The 21,790-nt window shown below is 39.4% G+C and overlaps 2 protein-coding genes across 2 annotated transcripts in view; both read right to left on the minus strand.

The window, feature by feature from the left end:
• Positions 1 to 4,381, minus strand: part of LOC308282601 (GTPase IMAP family member 4-like) — a gene marked incomplete at both ends in the record, with an annotated part of 53,202 nt that extends 48,821 nt beyond the window's left edge. The window contains one exon of the mRNA XM_080722988.1: positions 4,324 to 4,381. Coding sequence (XP_080579114.1) covers positions 4,324 to 4,381 — 58 coding nt within the window. The remainder of the gene's footprint in view (positions 1 to 4,323) is intronic.
• Positions 4,382 to 10,212: 5,831 nt separating this feature from the next.
• On the minus strand, positions 10,213 to 21,519 carry LOC308282603 (GTPase IMAP family member 4-like; the record flags this gene model as incomplete). The annotated part of the gene is made up of 2 exons (XM_080722990.1): positions 10,213 to 10,961; positions 21,399 to 21,519. 2 exons carry the CDS (start codon positions 21,517 to 21,519, stop codon positions 10,213 to 10,215), a joined length of 870 nt encoding a protein of 289 aa, XP_080579116.1.
• Positions 21,520 to 21,790: the final 271 nt, after the last annotated feature.

Consider the following 21,790-nt stretch of genomic DNA (forward strand, 5'->3'; position numbering starts at 1 on the left):
GTTGCTCGTTGAGTGAGATGACTGTACAAGTAGGCGTGCAGAATGCAAGCATCTAATTTCCTAGGAGCCGCGACCCAGATAACGTTTCCTGCACTGTGGTTGCACGTTGCTCCATCTCCTGTGTGTGTGTGTGTGTGTGTGTGTGTGTGTGTGTGTGTGTGTGTGTGTGTGTGTGTGTGTGTGTGTGTGTGTGTATGTGTGTGTGTGTGTGTGTGGCGGTGTGCGTGCTCGTGCTTGCGTGCGTGCGTGTGTGTTGCTCACCCAGGTGTGTGTGGGTTTGTGTTTTATAGTTAACTAGTTTGAAGGGTGTATGTGGTGAGATAAGTGAAAACACATTGTGCATGGTCTCTCACTCTCACTACATATGTTTTCTCTTCTCACTAACTCACTAAAATGCCATTATTTAAAACAGGGGTCATCAACTTTCTCAGGTCAGGGACCCCCAAACTGATGGGGAGATTGAGCGGGGACCCCCTACCACCTCGTAGGGTGGGGGGTATATACTGTATATATATATATATATATATATATATATATATATATATATTAGGGGTGCAACGATACACAAAATTCTCGTTTCGGTTCGGTTCGATATTTTGGTGTCACGGTTCGATACTTTTTCGATACAAAAAATAAACAGAAATGTCCTTGATTTATAAATGTATTTTTATAACTATGTATTATTTTGTTTTAACTTTGAACAATACGGTACCCAACCTATCGGGTAGTGGTTCTCTAAGTGGGCTCTGCGGACCCATAGGGGTCCTTGAGGGGGTTCCAGGGGGAATGTGGATGTGGAGTGGTATTGTATTGTATTGTTCGATACATCGATACAGGGTCATTCGGTTCGATATTTCTCGGTTCGATTCGATTTTCGATATTCGGTTCGATATGTTGCACCCCTAATATATATATATATATATATATATATATATATATATATATATATATATATATATATATATATATATATATTTTTTTTTTACATACATGCACAAGGTGCAGGGTGGCCATACCACTACCAGTTCTGAACATACTCCTTATTAACTGAGAACCAATGTCATTACTATCAACAATCTGTCAATTGCACAGTAATCGTGTAGGCTACAGTATACAAGCTATTCAAAATGGATGATTCATGATTTATTTTAACATAAATGTGAAAAATGGCAATTTTTTAAATATAGCAACAATTTTGCGGACCCCCTGCAGTACCTTCACGGACCCCCTGTTGAAGACCTCTGATTTAAAAGATTAAAACGTAATGACGAGAGCAAGGAACCTTGCTCCCAAGTGCATTCCATTTAAATATAGTGATGAGGTCCCAAAGGTGGCATTTAAATCCTCCGTCTCCACCCCTCCACAGCCGCCGCTTCCAAAAGAATTACATATACAATATGTTGAGAGACAGATTGGTGGTTTTTATACCACCCCTTTCGTGAATAGTTTGGCTGGATTGTCTGAAAGTTTAGCCACACAGGTGGGAAATCCGTTTCCCCGCACTGGTTCATTTGATTCTTATCACATGGACCTAGCTGATCGAACGATTTATAAAGGGATGGGGGATCTAGCCAGGGATTATGAGTACTTGAAGCTAGCTTTTGGGGGGTGGAAAAGCCTAAAATTGGCCTGGGACCAAGGCCATACAAGGCCGAGTGCAGCATGCTTATTCAGTGAATTAAAGGATGCTGCATTGCTACCTGTAAGACCTACACTGACTGTGTAGACTGCTGTCACCAGCTATGCATATTTGTACTCAGACTTAAAATCTCTGTCCAAACCTAGCAGTGACAAACCTGTTATGCCAATGACAACGCGCACTAGAATCATGGCAGAGGAGTGCATGATCAAAGAGGTTCTCTCCTTAAAAGATCTGATTATGGATATAGATGCAGGGGTTGAACGCTGTCTTAAATTACCACAAAATCCTGAACAAGATGAAGAATTGCAACGCCTGGGGAAAGAAAAGGGTCTGTTAAAAATAGAATCTCAAAATCTCTGAGAGTGCTGCTGTGGATCGTGGTTGAAGGATACCCGGGGCCGGATCCCTGCGTTGCTCAAAGTCCTGGTTCTGATTAGAACTTCAAGAAGGCCAACTGCACCCAGTAGACGGACTCAAGGCCTGTCCATACTTTGACCGAAACCGCCGTTTTCGGTCAAAAGGTCCTTTTCAACTATAAAATGTAATTCCTCCAAAGTTCTGGAATGCTTTTTCTCCGAACAATAGTTCTGAAATTTGCACAAGGAGATGTTGTCACTCGCCGAAATCAGGTTCGGTGAAACGGCAAACGTGATTGGTCGGTTGGATCACGTGGGTGTCTCCGACCCCCCCCTCCCCCCAGCTACTGTACATTGCTTTTGTTTTTGCTTTGCGACCAGAGCTGCCAACCCTCACGCAAATGACCCTCTTCTTCTCACGCTCTCACGCCACACATCGTATTTCTCACGCCGTCATATCATCAGCCGTCACAAAGTGGAAAACTGCGTCAACTTCGCCCGCGATTTGAGCTACAAAAAAAGGGCTTAAAATACTGTATCTGAAGTAATGATTAGATGCGTCGCTGTGTGTGCATGAGCGTCTGGTGTGAGGAACGCTGCGTGCAAGTTCCCTGCGCACATCATTCTCTACAGTAAGATCGACAGGCGACAGGCGACAGGAGGATCTACAACATTAATTCAACACGTCCAAAATGCCCATTGCTTAGCAGGCAGTTTAAATGAGGGACTTTTGGATGGATGCGCGTGCAAAAAGAACAGATCTTCAAGCAAAAGACTTGTTACTTGCAGCTTAATGTAAACATTTAAATATCCATAATTTTCTCATCCTAGTAAAGCCAGATAAAAGTATCAAACTCCCTGTAAAATGCAACAGAATACAGGAAATAACATCTACTCTTTTAATTTTTTTCTGGGGGAGGACCCCCGGACCCCCCACCAAAATGATCCACAGTATAGGCTATTAACTACTATACTATATTCAGCCTGCGAGATAAATGTGTAAAGGCAAGGAAGCGGGTTCACAAGAAGACGAGTGGTGACGCTTTTCCCCGAACCCCCCGAACAGGAGCGAAGTATGAACATCCAACGCTTTTTTTTCGGAAAAGATAAAAAATAAAAAAGTTTATTTTTCAACCGAAAAGTTCGGTTCTGTCGAAGTATGGAGAGGCCTTCAGAGTGATGAGATTCAACAACATTGACATTCTGAATTTTCAGTTAGTATTGGTTTATTCATTAAAATAGGTTCATTTCAACGATTGACCATTAAATTATGATACAATAGATAGATGTTGTTATCTGGGGTAATATATTGTACATTCCTTCTGCTCAACATGTACTAAATTCTAAACCGATTTAAATTGTTAATTCTCCGTCTTAAAGCTTTCTTTGACAACGGTATTTTATCTCATATTTCAGTGCAACAAAGCTAGCAAAGTGGGAGTATTAAATTGTATTATTATTTTAGGATTAGGAAATCAAAGAAAGTTTCATCGACAACTATATTGTTCATTTATATTTCTGAGGTACTGTATAGTTCCCCTTTTTCAAAACCAGTTTGCCGGCTCAACGTCATATTAGTGCACATAAGTAAAAGGATATGTTGTGTTGTGTTGGACGTCCTGTCTGTCACGTATAGTCTTGTTTTAAATGTGTTTGTGTGTGTGTGTATGTGTGTATCAAACCGTTTTTGTGTAATATCTCCTTTTCTCCTCTCCCCATGTTCTATGGTGTGTGTGTGTGTGTGTGTGTGTGTGTGTGTGTGTGTGTGTGTGTGTGTGTGTGTGTGTGTGTGTGTGTGCGTGTGTGTGTGTGTGTGTGTGTGTGTGTGAGAGAGAGAGAGAGAGAGAGAGAGAGAGAAAGATAGAGAGAGAGAGAGAAAGAGAGAGAGAGAGAGAGCACAGAAACAGCCCGCCTTTACATTCCCTCTGTCTCTACTCTTCAACTCGGTAAAGTGTCAGCAAAGAAAACTTGTACTAGGAAGGAAGACCTTGTATGTGTAAAGTGTTATATTATTGTTAATTCACGATGTATTTTTTGATTTATTTTGTTTACATCAAACAGCATAACAGTGTAGGTCTACTGTTGTAATTTATAGATTGAACCCACCAGTTTAAATGAAGGCACCCATTATAGGAAATGCTAAATCTATAGGCCTACTGGTCAACGGGGTGCCACATATACAGTAGTAGAAGAGACATAGACACTTCCAGTCAAAGTTTAGCTAATGCCTAATTTAATATTTTATCCAGCTCCACACTCATAGAGCCTGCTGTTGCTGGACCCAGGGCGGAGCCACCCCACTGACCATGGCTGCCCTTCCCTGACCTTTCTGACCCTGATGGAACTCTATGGTGTGACACGCCCTGCTGCAACTAGACCACATCGCTGCAGTCACAAAGGTTTCTAAGGGCAGTAACCTTAACTGTAATAGTATAGTTTTGGAATAGTATTGATTATTGTTAAAATAAAATGGGCTGGTTTAGTATAGTTTTGGCGTTTTTTATTTTCTGGTCAGTTTAGATGATAAATCTAAACTGATAAAATCTATATTATCCTAGATAAAGTACTATGTTCTATCCGTCTGTCTTTCAATGTTATATAAGTTTGCGTGTGTTTCTCAGAAAGACTGTTGCTCGTTGAGTGAGATGACTGTACAAGTAGGCTCTATAGTTACGTGCAGAATGCAAGAATCTAACTTCCTGCCATCCTTCAGTAAGGAGCCGCGACCCAGATAACGTTTCCTGCACTGTGGTAAATGGTAAATGGTGCATTTATATAGCGCTTTTAATCCAAAGCGCTTTACATAGATTGTGCATTACTGTTCAAGTTACCTTGTATTTGTGAACCACAGTGAGCATTTGGCGACAATTGAGTTGATTGATTGGAATGTTACCCAAGTTTGAAGTGAGCGGTGGTGTGTGTGTGTGTGTGTGTGTGTGTGTGTGTGTGTGTGTGTGTGTGTGTGTGTGTGTGTGTGTGTGTGTGTGTGTGCGTGTGTGTGTGTGTGTGTGTGTGTGAGAGTGAGTGATAGAGTGTGTGATATACTCTATCACATCGTGGGCCATACTTGCCCACTCAGGCCGCCACTGGTATTGCAGTTGATTGGCCTGGGACCAAGGCCATACAAGGCCGAGTGCAGCATGCTTATTCAGTGAATTAAAGGATGCTGCATTGCTACCTGTAAGACCTACACTGACTGTGTAGACTGCTGTCACCAGCTATGCATATTTGTACTCAGACTTAAAATCTCTGTCCAAACCTAGCTGTGACAAACCTGTTATGCCAATGACAACGCGCACTAGAATCATGACAGAAGAGTGCATGACCAAAGAGATTCTCTCCTTAAAAGATCTGATTATGGATATAGATGCGGGGGTTGAACGCTGTCTTAAATTACCACAAAATCCTGAACAAGATGAAGAATTGAAACACCTGGGGAAAGAAAAGGGTCAGTTAAAAATAGAATCTCCAAATCTCTGAGAGTGCTGCTGTGGATCGTGGTTGAAGGGTACCCGGTGCAAGTCCTGGTTCTGATTGGAACTTCAAGAAGGCCAACTGCACCCAGTAGACGGACTCAGAGTGATGAGATTCAACAAACTACATTCTGAATTTTCAGTTAGTATTGGTTTATTCATTAAAATAGGTTCATTTCAACGATTGACCATTAAATTATGATACAATAGGATAGATGTTGTTATCTGGGGTAATATATTGTACATTCCTTCTGCTCAACATGTACTAAATTCTAAACCGATTTAAACTGTTAATTCACCATTTTAAAGCTTTCTTCGACAACGGTATTTTATCTCATATTTCAGTGCAACAAAGCTAGCAAAGTGGGAGTATTAAATTATATTATTGTTTTAGGATTAGGAAATCAAAGAAAGTTTCATCGACAACTGTATTGTTCATTTATATTTCTGAGGTACTGTAGAGTTCCCCTTTTTCAAAACCAGTTTGCCGGCTCAATTATACAGTAGTTGGGTGCAAAAGAAAAAGGACTGTTCAGTGTTCATTTATGCTTTAATGTTTTCACAGTCACACACAATGGATATTGTGTGCTCCAGGGGGGGATTGTGTTGTATTAAGATCATATTTATTAGAATTCAGAACCACAGGTAGACTGAGACGACTGTGATGTAAACAGACTGGACTGACAAAGACCCCATATTTTACCCTAGGAGTTCCATATATTAAATATGGTATATGCAGAATATTTAATTGCATGTAAAGATACTTTAGGAATACCTGACAGCTTTGTAAGTAAGATTGGCATGTACTGTATTTGCCTTATACGGGATATACACACATTTTCAAATTGTTAATTGGCCTCGCAACCCTGGACAGAAACCAACAGTTCACCCATTATGCTGCTCAGGTTTCCTGAAACCCACCATTGTATAGAAGTTAATTCTACATAATGTTCCTTGTTCAAAATATACCTGAGCGAGAAGATGACTATTTAGTTATAAAGTTACTTGGCTGCTTAAATATGGAAAGTAGGCGTATTAAATTAAATAAATACATTTAACCACTCTTGCTTGAGTGTCCATTACGTTTGATATATTTTCACTTCTACTTTAATATACAGTATCTAGAGGGACATAATTTACTCTAACTTCACTCTACGTGTTTGTGCGCCAGTCAAGGCCATTTCATATGATTCCCACAATGCACACAGAGCTCACTACCTTTTTTTCCCTCCCATGCAGTCACTCGTTTCAAGTTATAGTTTTTTGTATCTTTATTCCTTTGTAGTTGTATTTATCTGAACAGAAAGGTTGTAAACTGATGGAAATATTATATAGCCTACCCATATTGTGCAGGGACATTTAGAGGCCTAAAGGCTTATAGAGAATGTCCCTGTTTGTAAAATATGACAGTGCTGTATACACTACATACACCTGCCTAATGAATTAGGCCACCTGATTTAATTGTTTAATTTTAGTTTGAGCATGTTTTATATCATTATGTTTTCTTTATTGTTTTCATTTTTCCCAATCAAGTTTGTCATCCGTTATGATCCCAAACCATTTTATACCAAGTTACTTGATTTATTTTGGTGTCATTCATCCATAGTTATGCCTTGTCTTAACTTTTATTTTCATTACAAATAGGATGAAATTATATGTATTCTGTATTCAATGATAGCTTGTGAGATAGACTTTAATCAGCCTTCACTGTTTTCTCAGCCAGGGGAAGGAACGTGACTTCATTACCTCCACTGGTGGTAAAAATGTCCCACTCTCACCTGATCCCACTCCTTTTTAGACGTCATTTATGCTACCCTCTGTCATAGCTCACTGTAAAAAATAAAAGTTGGGAAAACTCAAATTTTTAAGTAAACTTCAGAAATCTTTTAAGTTAGACAATCAAACATAAAACTTTAAGTTTTGCTTAAATTGGTTTAGTTGGTTTATCTTAACATTTTCAGCTGCCTCAGCTTTTATAATTTTTGCTTAACTTAAAATTCAAGTTGCCCTAAACTTAAAGGTTTTCTGATGTTTGTTGCCTTACAATTTTGAGTTTTTTTGAATTTTTTACAGTGCTGTTTTCAGAGATCTTGTCTCATTGGGTAACACTTCTTGCTGACAGGGCCACCAAGGCAGCTGCTAGCACATCCCTGTCTCCCTCCAAATACTTTAGTCACTGACACTTTGGACATGAAGGTGTACTCGAAGCTCAATGGAATGGAGTAATACCCTGGTCACTTATAATGATGTATTCTAGTACAGTAGTACTATTTATTTGATTGTATTATTCTTTATTTGTTCTATTATTTTGTGTGCAGTCAAGTTAATATCTTATGTTATGTTTTTAGCTTTATTATTTTGTCATTTACATTTCTAGTACTCTGAAAGTAAGAAATAGTTTGAATTAAGTTGCTTTTTGCAGGGATGATTAGACACCGGACTAGACATCCTTCTTGAATTATTGTTCCGCCCTGTTGTTCTCCTGACACATGGGCCGGCCACGTGTCAACATGGGGGAGTAGTATTATCAAACAGCATTAATAGTTTTATCAAACAGCATTTCCTTATGCCATTTCTTTTGGAGTTTTGCATCTCCATATTTTACATTGAATCCCATTTAGTCCTAGTGCTACCTACAGTATACACTGTTATACCTTTCAAGCCGGAAGCCACCTCTGTGTCTCATTAGTATTTGTTGTACATATAGTAACATAATTTAGTGAAGATTTCGAGAAACCTTAGGTTACATTCTTGAAGGTGTTTTTAGAATTGGTCATATGTTGAGTTGCGTCCTGTCCTGTGTGTCGCCTGTCAACCAGTGTTACCTTTTAGTGTTCTTTAAGTCATATTGATTTTCAAGTCATATGTATTTCCAATGACTTTAGTGACACCTCCAAGATTTTTCCCAATAGCCATATGAATGTAATAATTATTAGATAAGTTCCAAGAGATTTTAGACACGACAAAAACTCTAAAAATGTTATATTTGGCTTATTTGGTACTGTGAACAACAGTTGGCAGTTTATCTTGACATCTCCCCAGGGAGAATAACAAACCCCTCTTTTCGAGCAACATGCTCGCTTCATAGGCAGACACGCCTGTGTAAGTAAACTGGTCATGAGGGTAAAACTCTGATTTACCAATCTAAAGGGGTGCACCTGATCTATGCTGTTCTGAAAAGATCTAGGTAATGCTGGCCGATGGATCAACCGCATGCTGGTCGGATGGCTCTTCGGTGCTGTTGTAAGTACGAGTAAAAAGAAAATTGATTTTTGTCATGGAAGAAGTCAAATCCTTTTTTTTCCCTTTTTTTTTAATATTATTAGAAGAAATATCTTTTGGATTATTGTCATAAAGGGGGACTCGGAGATGTCATGTCATGTTTTCTCATTAAAATTAACCTTGAAGATACAGTCCTTTTGAAAAAGGACTGAATTGTATGTATAACCAATAACTCTTTCCTTCCTCTGCTGGGGCTCACGCCAGTGTCTGTCGTCCTCTCAATACTTTTACCTGTGGTGCTGTGCCTCAGCCTCCCTATAATCTAATGTTTTAAAGCGATATAGTTTCCCCATCATTACGTCTTGACTCAGAGAGTTTTAATTCTAATGTTAAAAGATCCTGTTTAACACACTGCAATAAAAGGAGTTTGGTTGTCATGTTTTATTCTTGGTTGTTATCTTGATTGCATTGTGTAATAGTGTTGTCCTATTCTAGGACAAAGGAGGGCAACTGTTGTGATCAGACACAATGCATTCTCACTTAGACAGTTCATTCTATCCCTTGCTTTATTCCTGTGACCTCCTGTGATCTCTGTGGCCGCTGTCTGAGACATCTACTGTCTGCTGCGGCATGGTTCAGGCGGTGTTTCTCAATAAGTTTCCATATGTTTTTCTAATGTTCTAAGGCTCTATAGTTACATGCAGACTGCAAGAATCTAACTTCCTGCCATCCTTCAGTTAGTTCAGCCGCGACCCAGATAACGTTTCCTGCACTGTGGTTGCACGTCGCTCCGTCTCCTGTTCAAGTTACCTTGTATTTGTGAACCACGGTGAGCATTTACGCAGAAAGTTTAACCAATGTACCCTTTTTGATGTTTCATAATATGTAACCTCTTCTTATAAATTCATAAATTAACCAATTATAAAGAAAGCATTCACAGGATTAAAAAGTTGGGTTATGTATATTGTTATGTTACTAGCTAGAGATTTGGTTCATCCTGAGGCAGACTATACAAATAAATATCCCAACATATGCAAATAATAAATCCCAGCATGATCAAAACAAATGCATGAATTTGTATTCTTATTCTCAGAGTGTTTAAACTGATCGTGTACCAGGGACAATCAACCTGGGGACCACGGTCTGACTGTTACTATGTTTCAAACTCTTGAGGAGCTTAATGTTAAAGGAGTAGTTCACCCACAAAATTACCTTTTTGCTATTAATTACAATCGCCATGGCAACTTTAGTTCAATAATATGTTTTTGTATTTGTCATATTCCTAAGACAAAAAATATGGATTTTAGTAAATGTAACCCCATTGATTACGGAATCAAGTCTCCATGAGGTGAGTAATCAATAGGCCAAGTTGTAGCCTGGTTCCAGACCCTGAATCGCTAGCCACCCCCTTTAAAACATTGAATAATGGAGTGAAACGAAATGTCATTACAGGCTGAGTAGGCCTATACCAAGTAGAAGGAGCGTACTGGAGCAGGCACGGACTTTTAATGCCTTTTTATTAATACAGGGTGCAGGCAAAAGTGTCTATACTAAGTTCTTTCAGGAACTTTATGACTAATTTCCTCAATGCTTCAATAAAGATGAATTCATATGTTTTCTTTTCAGCATCTTCCCTTGACACTTTGTGTTGTTCTACTTCTTCTTGTATGCATCTCTCTGCCTCTAGGAACATATCATTGGTGTAGCATGTGTTTCCATTTGCTGCAACCATGCCATCAATTATCTTGATGAGCTCAACTACTTGATTTCTGTCTTCGCTTCTGTTGTCAAAGGCATGGACCCTGCCTCCACAGCGCTGGGCTACATCTTGAAGCCCTTGCGGGGACTCACGCACAAACTCCTGGATGTTTTCAACACCATCACCATGGGTGAACAGCAAAATCATGTACTTGTCAGCCTTTGGCCCAAACAGCACCTGCAGGGCATTCACAGAATTCCTCTCTGCTGTGGTGAATCGACCAGCTTGCATGACGATCAAGAATGCATGAGGGCCCGGGCTTGAGTACTTGATACAACCCATAATTTCTTTTGTGATTTCTTCAGCATCTCTTTCTGTGTCGAGTGTGCCTGGTGTGTCTACCACACTAATCTTTCTGTTGCACCATGTAATGTGTTTCTTATCACATTTCCCTGTCACTGACCTAGCAGAGCATGCACTTTTAAATGCATCGAATCCAAGGACCGTGTTGCCGACCGCACTCTTCCCCACGCCGGTTTTTCCAATCAAAACAATTCTCAGTTCACCACCTAAACATACAGAATAATAATAATATTAATTTTAAAGACTGCTGCTGCTGTTGCTGCTACTACTACTAGGCTATAGTAGGCTACTACTACTACTAGTAAATAATAATAATATCAAACATATAATTTTCCGAATGTCTGTCTGAGTGAGTGTCTGTCTGTCTGTCTGTCTGTCTGAGTGTCTGTCACAGCGTTTCTCCTCAGTGGCTGGAGCAATTGATCTGAAATCGCATCACCATTAGCATATGAACACACCTGACATAACTGTGAAGCCCGTTTGTCACTTTCACAAATCATATGCTGTATATTAGCATTTTTATGGTGTATCTATATCTATTCTGCATCTAGCTTGAGGCATGTCTATTCTGCATCTAGCATGAGGCAACATGTTTAACCAGCTGTGTGTGTGTGTGTGTGTGTGTGTGTGTGTGTGTGTGTGTGTGTGTGTGTGTGTGTGTGTGTGTGTGTGTGTGTGTGTGTGTGTGTGTGCAGGCGGGTGGCGGGCTGGGGATCGGTTGTCTGGCCCTGTTACAGATTTTGTCCAAAAATCATGCAGATCGGTACACAGTATCTCTGTAGCCATTAAACGAAACGGGTATTTCTTACATTGATGCTCCTACATATTATCATGCAAGCACCAGTTAAAGTTACTTTCCATCCCTCATATACTGTGTGCACAGTGCACATCCCATAACCCACACACTGCACATCATTTCGGAGCTCATATCTTTGAACGGGTAAGGGCTAGTGGGTAATAATAAGGGTAATAATAATAGGGGTAATAATAATTGTGATGTTCTATATTATTGTCTGAATCAGTTTTTTTGTATTTGTTTACGTGCTAAAAGAGTGACTTCTAAGAGCTGTTTAACCATACAATGGAATCCTAACAATCAACCTGGGGACCACTGTTGTCAGATGGGGATAGGATTATTGTGGGCTCGCCTGGAAGGCGAGCACACGTATGTTATCTTCATTATTTATTTCTATATTTATTAGTGTGGTTGCCCTTACAGGGCAACACACTATAGTTGTGGGCTCGCTGAAGGCGAGTCCACCTTGTTATACCCCAGTTTATGTTTATTTATAGTTTCTAACTTCCAAGGTTCTCCACTTTTTTTCGTCCTCCTACTACTTCAACACACTTTGTGCTACAAACTTCGTTCCAACTTCAACATGTTCAGCTTTCTACAGTGATGTGTGCTTAAATTTTTCTTTTCAAAATATTTAATATTTATTGAAATATTTAACTTTTAAACTTTTATTTTTTCTCCTTATAATGGGAGTCTATGCAAAAAAGTGCCCACTTTTCTGGTGCAAATTCTTTGTGCTCTTATAACTCTTTCATACTTTAACATAAAAACTTCGTTCCAACTTTGAAATGTTCAGCAAGGTTTGAAGTTTCATTGTTGTTTTCGAAATTATTTAAAAGTTTATACTGTTTGAAATATTTAACTTTATTCATAAATCTTTCATCCCATAGAGAATGAATGGGATCTGACTTTCAAATTTTCACTTTTTCACAAAACTTTATAGCCTCATTACTCTGGCATACTTTTACGTAGGAACGCGATTCAAACTTGAAAAACGCTCACACGCCTTTGGACTTCTTCATGGTTCAAACGGTATTCGAAAACGTCATACCGTTCTTCCACAATCGCAGTCCAAAGGTAGAGTGGTTTGGGGTATTTGGGGGGTATTTTTGGCGGGAAAACCATTCCTAGAGTGTGGCTAGAGTGGAGGAGATTTTTGGAGCGGTGAAAGCGCTCCCAATGGACAGGTATGTCTGTGGCTGGCTGGCTATGTGGCTGGCTGGCTGGCTGGCTGGGTATGTCTGTAGCCTGGCAATACCTTGAGTGGCCACACAAGTTAAAGGAGGGGCGCTGTTGTGCAGGCACAAACACACACACACACACACACACACACACACACACACACACACACACACACACACACACAGATTCACAGATTCACCGCTCCACTTCGAACCGAGGTTTGATTTTTTCTTAAAGTAATGAAGTTCTCTGAACGAATCGTCCTCACGGCCAGAATATTTAAAATGTATGCATGTTTTTTGGCACGTTTGTAGCCACGCTCGTCGTGTTTCGTAAAGTGCAACTAAAATAAAACAGAGACTTACAGAATTTCATCTATGGCCCTCTGAGTGCCGGGTCGCGCCTCAGACGCCCCATTCACCTCAAGTCATTTTTTTTCTGGTTTTCGGAATTTTTTTATTTTCCCCCAAACATTTCTAGCTTGCTCTCATGCGCACATTATTGATCCTTTTAACATCAGAATCGCAATGTTCGTAGAGCCACTCACCGAGCCACTCCCCGAGCAAAGACTATGTGTTTTCAACTTTTCGTGTTTCCGGGAGAGCGATCGGTTCGTACACTTGCGCTCCCTATTCAAACCAATGGATATGGCCCATATCTTGAACAAACAGTTCTACAGCTCAGAAGCAAAGGTGCTCCTTATTAACTTTAATTACAGTGCTGAGTCAGTGGTCTCACATGATTTACAAGCTCACAATAAGTTGCACTGTGTAACTTTGTGAGCTTGTAGATCGGCTATTTATCTGGTTCTCAAAGTGTGGTCCAGGGAACACATGGACGCACGGTCGCACGCACGCATGTATGCACACATACACATGCATACTCACACGCACACACACACACACACACACACACACACACACACACACACACACACACACACACACACACACACACACACACACACACACACACAGTCACTTCCACATGATTGGTAGATCTAATTCTAAAACCAGTCCCATCCCAATGATTTTTAGATCTATTTCCATCGGCAGTTCAAAACCATAATTTGTAGCTCTAAATCCATCACCTGTCACATCCACATGATTTGTAGATCTAATTCTAAAACCAGTCCCATCCCCATGATTTTTAAATCTAATTCCATCGGCAGTTCCATACCATAATTTGTAGCTCTAAATCCATCACCTGTCACATCCACATGATTTGTAGATCTAATTCTAAAACCAGTCACATCCACATGATTTGTAGATCTAATTCTAAAACCAGTCCCATCCCCATGATTTGTAGATCTATTTCAATCGGCAGTTCCATACCATAATTTGTAGCTCTAAATCCATCACCTGTCTCATCCACATGATTTGTAGATCTAATTCTAAAACCAGTCACATCCACACGATTTGTAGATCTAATTCTAAAACCAGTCCCATACCCATGATTTGTAGATCTAATTCCATCGGCAGTTCCATACCATAATTTTTAGCTTTAAATCCATCACCTGTCACATCCACATGATTTGTAGATCTAATTCTAAAACCAGTCCCATCCCCATGATTTGTAGATCTAATTTGTAGATCTAACCTCCACTATGTCTATAACCAAGGCGTTCTTCTATGTGGCCACTCCAGACTGAGGAGTGGAGCATGACTTTTATTGTGTTTGTGGATCTGATTTGAAAATGCATTGGTTGTGATATCTCCCTGAAAACCAACAACAACCACTAATATTGTCCCTGCGGGTTCTAGGATATATACTGTAAATCCCATTGCCCGGGATCCTAAAACCTTATTCTTTTTACAGATCCACATGATTTGTAGATCTAATTCTAAAACCAGTCACATCCACATGATTTGTAGATCTAATTCTAAAACCAGTCCCATCCCCATGATTTGTAGATCTAATTCAATCGGCAGTTCCATACCATAATTTGTAGCTCTAAATCCATCACCTGTCACATCCACATGATTTGTAGATCTAATTCTAAAACCAGTCACATCCACATGATTTGTAGATCTAATTCTAAAACCAGTCCCATCCTCATGATTTGTAGATCTAATTCTAGAACCAGTCCCATCCCCATGATTTGTAGATCTAATTCCATCGGCAGTTCCATACCAATTTTCAATTTTCAAAAAAATTTTTTTTTCAAAAAACCTTTTTCAAAAAACTTTTTTTTTTCAAAAAAAAATGTTTTCAATTTTTTTTTTAAATTTTTTTTTTTCAAAAATTTTTTTTTCAATTTTTTTTTTCAAAAATTTTTTTTTCATATTTTTTTTTTTTTCAAAAAAAATTTTTTTTTCAAAAATTTTTTTTTATTTTTTTTTTTTCAAAAATGTTTTTTTTTCAAAAATGTTTTTTTTTTTCAAAAAACCTTTTTTTTCAAAAATGTTTTTTTTTTCAAAAGATTTTTTTTTCAAAAAAATTTTTTTTACACCCTTGCGCTTAAATGCATTTTCTACTATTACTTCATAACAGTTTCGAGCGAGCCCACGCAGTTTCTGCAGGAACTGCTTTTCTAGTTCTAGGGTAACTTTATTATTCTTCTAGTGTAACCAAAAGTTTGGCACGCTACTCCTCCCACAGTTTTTGCGCCACACACTCGCGCCATATGTCAAATCGACCGGCTTCATCGGGAATCGTGTGCTTGCATTTTGCTAAGAGAAAGGTTGTATAGGTTAATTGATATTAATTTATTAGTGAATTAATTTCCCCATTGACTTATAATGGGAGCCAGGTTCAAGTATTTTTCTCTCGAAAGTCTTAAGGGCTACAGTTTCACAATTTGGAGAGGAGATTCATAGTGCTTCTACGGATTAATTGAAAAATAATTACATCATTCGGCCTCATGGTGGCGCTATAACAGCTCACTTTACGATTTAAAATTATTGTTTCCCTGGATTCCTTGGGTCATGACGCATCTCCCTATATAGGCCACGCCCATTTGCGTCAGGATAGATTTTCCGCCATTTTTAATTTTCTTCAAAACACACTTTTTGCTCCTTTTCCTACATATTTTCTCCAAATGTCACAAAAATCGGTACACATGATCTATGGACCCATGCGATAAACATACTCAAGCGATATTTTGATAGTCCAAACCGTTCGTCCGTAACAGGCTTCCAAACTTAGCGGAAGGGGCCCGTTTCGCAATAAATAGCCATAAATCACAAATAAAACATCCAGTCAACACCAAATTTTAACCACAAGTTGCGAGTGGGATATTCAACAAATCCCCAAAAGCATTTCCACTTCGACCCTTAGGGGGCGCCACAAACGCACAAAACGTAACCGTTTCGTGCCAAAACGCGTTTTTCAGGGGGAACGACCCTCTCAAAACGAAACAAAAACGATCTCGGGAGCGACGCGACAACATAATCGCCTTGCGAAACTCGGGGCGGGGCGGGCAACCACACTCGCAATTTCCCAAATTGCACATTTTCTAGTTGTGGGCTCGCCTATAAGGCGAGCACACTTTAGATATTGTCATTATTGTGGGCTCGCCTATAAGGCGAGCACACTCTAGATATTGTCATTATTTATATACTAGAGCAAGTTCTCCTCAAAACTTCGGTTCCTTTCTACTCCTACATACTTAGTGAGAAAATGAAAATAAAAACATCAATGTGTTCAGTTTACAGTGGCGAAGTGTGCTATTATTTTTTATAGCAATCGGCCAAATGGTGGCGCTGTAGGAAGCCTTCGAAAGTGCGATCTTTGAACAGGTATAGCTCATGCTGTGTTATACATAAAGCCATGAAACCTGTATACACTTATGCGTCTCCTCATGCCGAACAACTTTTACCCTCTAACTTTTGACCTCTGACCTTTAGGTCTCCCACAATTCGGAATTATATGAAAAACAGTAAAAATCTCCTCCTGGGTTTTTTTCGTTACGCGCACGAAACTTTTTTCACATGAACTTTGGACCAATCAAACTGTCTGGTTGGATTTCTTTTAAAGTGAAATATAATTTTTTTAATAATTCAATCAATATTGCAGTTTTATGCAAATTATTCTTCGGCCTCTAAATCATACATGCAAAGTTACACGTTCATGGCATTTGGCAAAGATGTAGAGGGTTAGTCAAAGTATCACTGAAACCAATTTTATTCCAATCGGCCAAAGGGGGGCGCTATACGAAGCGTTTGAAAATTCAAACTTCAAACGGGCATAAGTCATGACTCGTTTCGTTTGAAGACATGCAACTTGTTACACGCGTGCTTTGACTCAAGCGGAAGACATCTGTGTCGTTGTTAAGTAAGCTCCGCCCTTCAATTTTCCGCCATTTTGAGCAGTTTGTAAAACGCGTAAACCCGCTTTTATTCTGGAATTTTCGCTCCACGTGCACAAAACTTTTTTTACATGAACTTTGGACCGATATCTAAAGATCTGTCAGATCGGATTTCTTTAAAATTGAAACATGCTTTTTAAAATAAATTCAATGAATATTGCAGTTTTATGCAAATTATTCTTCTGCCTCTAAATCATACATGCAAAGTAACATGTTCATGGCATTTGGCAAAGATGTAGAGTGTTAGTCCAAATATCACTAAAACCAATCTTACCCCAATTGGCCAAAGGGGGGCGCTATATCATTTTGAGCAGTTTGTGAAACGCTTAAACCTGTTAGGATTTTTTTTTGCAATTTGCATGAAACATTCTACACACAATCTAAGGACCTTTATCTAATATGCCTATGAAGTGCACAGTCTGCACACACACACAAAAAAAAAATATGAATATAGCTGCAAGCAGCGATAAAGTGGCCAAAGCCAAAAACACTTCAAATCATGAACACAGCCTGCAATGTGCGTGAAATCTTGCAAGCACATTCCAAATAGGTCAAGGAACAGATACCACCCTTCTTACATTGGCCTGTTATAGCGCCACCAGCGGGTAAACTTTTGCACAACACATTTTTGGAACAAAATGGACCAATCTTTGACGTCAGTAACGTCAAAGAGAGCACTGCCTGCGATCTTGACATTTTGTACTTTGGCGCGATTCATCTCCTACACGCTTACACCTTTCAACACCATTCAAATTTTTATGTGTTCAGCTTACTGAGGACACGTGTGCTTGTATTTTTCGTTTTGAAATGTTTTGTAGAATAATTATAAAAAAATAAAAATGTTTAACTTTAAGCACCCAATGCATTTCCAATGGGTTTAGTGAGTGGGGACAGAGTGTAGACAGAGGAAAGGGACCCATGTTTATGTTAAGTCGCTGTGGCTGAAATGTTCACACTTCAGATATGCTATTTATATCATTGCGTTCACACAGGTCTGCTCTCTGATTTGATCCAAATATCTAAGCTGTGTGATGTATAAAACTATAGTTATAGTTAAAACTATAAATAAATGGAGGCACGGTGGCGCAGTCAGTAGTGCTGTCGCCTCACAGCTAGAAGGTCCTGGGTTCGATTCCCGCCGGGGGACACTGTGGGTGCTGGGGGCGTGTTCCCTCCTCCGCGTCATCAGTGCCCACACCCTAGGTGGGGTTGGCAAAAGGGCCTTTCTTTGTGGAGTTTGCATGTTCTCCCCGTGTCTCCTAGGGTAGATACCCTCACAAAAACATGCAGTAATCCTGGTCTCTATAAAGCCTCCCCCTGGCCAGCCGGGGCGCCTGATGGAGGGGAATGGAACTGGTTGGAATAACGTGTTCCTTCCACGCGCTACGTCCAACCGGGGAAGCTCCCCCTGTCAGGTGATAAGAAGCGGCCTGCTCACTCCTCATGCATTGAAGGAAGCATGAGCTCAGTTCGGGGCCCTCCCCAGGTTGGCAGATGGAGAGTAGAGCCCAGGATCACAGCTTAGGCAATTGGCACCGGGTGAAAAAATGGATTACAAAAATCGTGGGATAAAAATTTAGTTAAAAAAAAAAAAACTATAAATAAATGTCCCTCTCCACTCTACTGATTACACAGCTGTGATTAAAGGCTTGGCTGTCATTGGCTGTTCTGTGGTGCTGCAAAGTAACTAAGTACATTTACTGTGTTACTGTGGAGACGTTTGCTTGTATTTGTCTTTGAGACATGTTTTGTAGTGTTTTAGAAATTTTACTTAAAAAGAATAAGGTTTTAGGATCCCGGGCAATGGGATTTACAGTATATATCCTAGAACCCGCAGGGACAATATTAGTGGTTGTTGTTGGTTTTCAGGGAGATATCACAACCAATGCATTTTCAAATCAGATCCACAAACACAATAAAAGTCATGCTCCACTCCTCAGTCTGGAGTGGCCACATAGAAGAACGCCTTGGTTATAGACATAGTGGAGGACAGATGTGATCTGGGATTGTTAACCTACAGTATATGCACTCAATATACACCTCTAGAACACATAGAATATGTACAGTAAGGTTCAGTAGAGTACAGTAAAAGTACAGTAAGGTTCAGTAGAGTACAGTAAAGTACAGTAAAGTACAATAAAGTACAGTAAAGTACAATAAAGTACAGTAAGGTACAGTGGAGTACAGTAAAGTACAGTAGAGTACAGTAAAGTACAGTAGAGTACAGTAAAGTACAGTATAGTAAGGTACAGTAGAGTACAGTACAGTAAGGTACAGTACGGTACAGTAGAGTACAGTATAGTATAGTACAGTAAGGTACAGTACAGTAAGGTACAGTAGAGTACAGTAAAGTACAGTACAGTAAGGTACAGTACAGTAAGGTACAGTAGAGTACAGTAAAGTACAGTAAGGTACAGTACAGTAGAGTACAGTAAAGTACAGTAAGTTACAGTAGAGTACAGTAAAGTACAGTAAGGTACAGTAAAGTACAAAACAATACAGTAAGGTACAGTAGAGTACAGTAAAGTACAGTAGAGTACAGTAAAGTACAATAAAGTAGAATAAAGTACAGTAAGGTACAGTAAAGTACAATAAAGTAGAATAAAGTACAGTAAGGTACAGTCGAGTACAGTAAAGTACAGTAGAGTACAGTAAAGTACAGTAGAGTACAGTAAAGTACAGTAGAGTAAGGTACAGTAGAGTACAGTACAGTAAGGTACAGTACGGTACAGTAGAGTAAGGTACAGTAGAGTACAGTACAGTAAGGTACAGTACGGTACAGTAGAGTACAGTATAGTATAGTACAGTAAGGTACAGTACAGTACAGTAAGGTACAGTAGAGTGCAGTAAAGTACAGTACAGTAAGGTACAGCAGAGTACAGTAAAGTACAGTAAGTTACAGTAGAGTACAGTAAAGTACAGTAAGGTACAGTACAGTAGAGTACAGTAAAGTACAGTAAGTTACAGTACAGTACAGTACAGTACAGTACAGTACAGTACAGTAAGGTGCATTACAGTATAGTAAGGTACAGTACAATACTGTAAGGTACTGTACCTTACAGTACCTTAAAGTATCCTATTTGTTGGGTTGGAAGCGAGCCCACACTGTTTCGAAGGAACAGTATTTCTAGTTATTATTATATTACTGTCTGACTGACAGTTTCAAACTCTTGAGGATCTTAACGTTAAGCTACTTATTTGGGAATTGAATATAGAATCCTCAAATGACCACAGATAATGATTATGATAATACTGTCTTTTATTCCACTGTCCTCATATCACACAAATACCATCAGTTGTTAACTAAGTTTCCTCCAAAACAAAAAAAATAAAATAAAATAAAAAGTTTAATTATTTACATCAATCATTTTATGTTAATTAAAAAATGATTTGCTGTTGTAAATTATTCAGTAAAAAAAGAGCTTTTCCAGTCATTATTATTTTTATTTGTATTTCATCACACAGGAATGCATGGCCTTACATCTCCCAACTCGTGATCAGTCTGAATCACAAGCTCTTCAAACATAGATAAACAGATTCAAGATTGAACAATTTACAATTTACAATTTACTTTGCTTAATTTTACTATATAAAATCATTCCTCACAAAAACATGCAGTAATCCTAGTCTCTATAATAACTCCCCCTGGCCAGCCGGGGCGCCTGATGGAGGGGAAAGGAACTGGTTGGAATAACGTGTTCCTTCCAGGTAATTTTGTTATTCTATATTATTATTCTATATCTATAGCACATCATGCTCCCTCCTCAAATCATGAATAAAATGACGGACACATTTATGCTGTGTCCGTCATTTTATTCATGATTTGAGGAGGGAGCATGATGTGCTATAGATATAGAATAATTTGGATCGTTTTCTCTTGATAGGCCAGGTTCCTTTCATAAGTAGAGTTCTCAAATTTCTCTTGAACCCGAATCTACCTGACATGACCCAACGGGTCGGGTAGGGCCTAAAATGTATGCTAATTATTCGGGCCGCCCAGGCCTTGGGCCGGGAGAACTCTATTTGCAAGTTCCATCAGGATCCTTATGACCAATTCCTTCAACATTTCTAAGAAGATGAATGAATATTTTCTCTCTTCAGCTGCTTCTCTTGCCACATTTTGTTCTTCTTGTTGAATGCGCCTCTCTGCCTCTTTGTACATATCATTGGTGTAGCATTCGTTTCCTTTTGCTGCAACCATGCCATCAATTATTTTGATTAGCTCAACTACTTGATTTCTGTCTTTGCTTGTGTTGTCAAAGACATGGAACCTGCCTCCACAACGCTGAACTTCTTCTTGAAGCTCTGCCGAGGATCCTGACCCATTCAGGTACTCTTGAATGGATCTTTCCTCACGTCTCAAATCATCACCACGGGTGAACAGCACAATCATGTACATGTTAGCCATTTCCCCAAACAGCTTCTGCAGGGCTTTCACAGAACTCCACTCTTCTGGGGTGAATCGACCAACTTCCATGACGATCACAATTGCATGAGGGCCCGGGCTTGAGAACTGGATGCATCTCACAATTTCTTCTGTGATGAATTCAGGAGGTAGGCCTGTGTCAAACAGGCCTGGTGTGTCTACCACACTAATCTTTCTGTCGCACCATGTTATGCTACGCTTTTCACATCTTGCTGTCAGTGAGGCGGAAGAGACTTCACTTTTAAATGCACGAGGGTCTCCAAGGATGGTGTTGCCAACGGCACTCTTCCCCACGCCAGTTTTTCCAATCAAAACAATTCTC

The sequence above is a fragment of the Nannobrachium achirus genome (assembly GCF_963921795.1).
Source record: "Nannobrachium achirus genome assembly, chromosome: 4".
NCBI lineage: Eukaryota > Metazoa > Chordata > Actinopteri > Myctophiformes > Myctophidae > Nannobrachium > Nannobrachium achirus.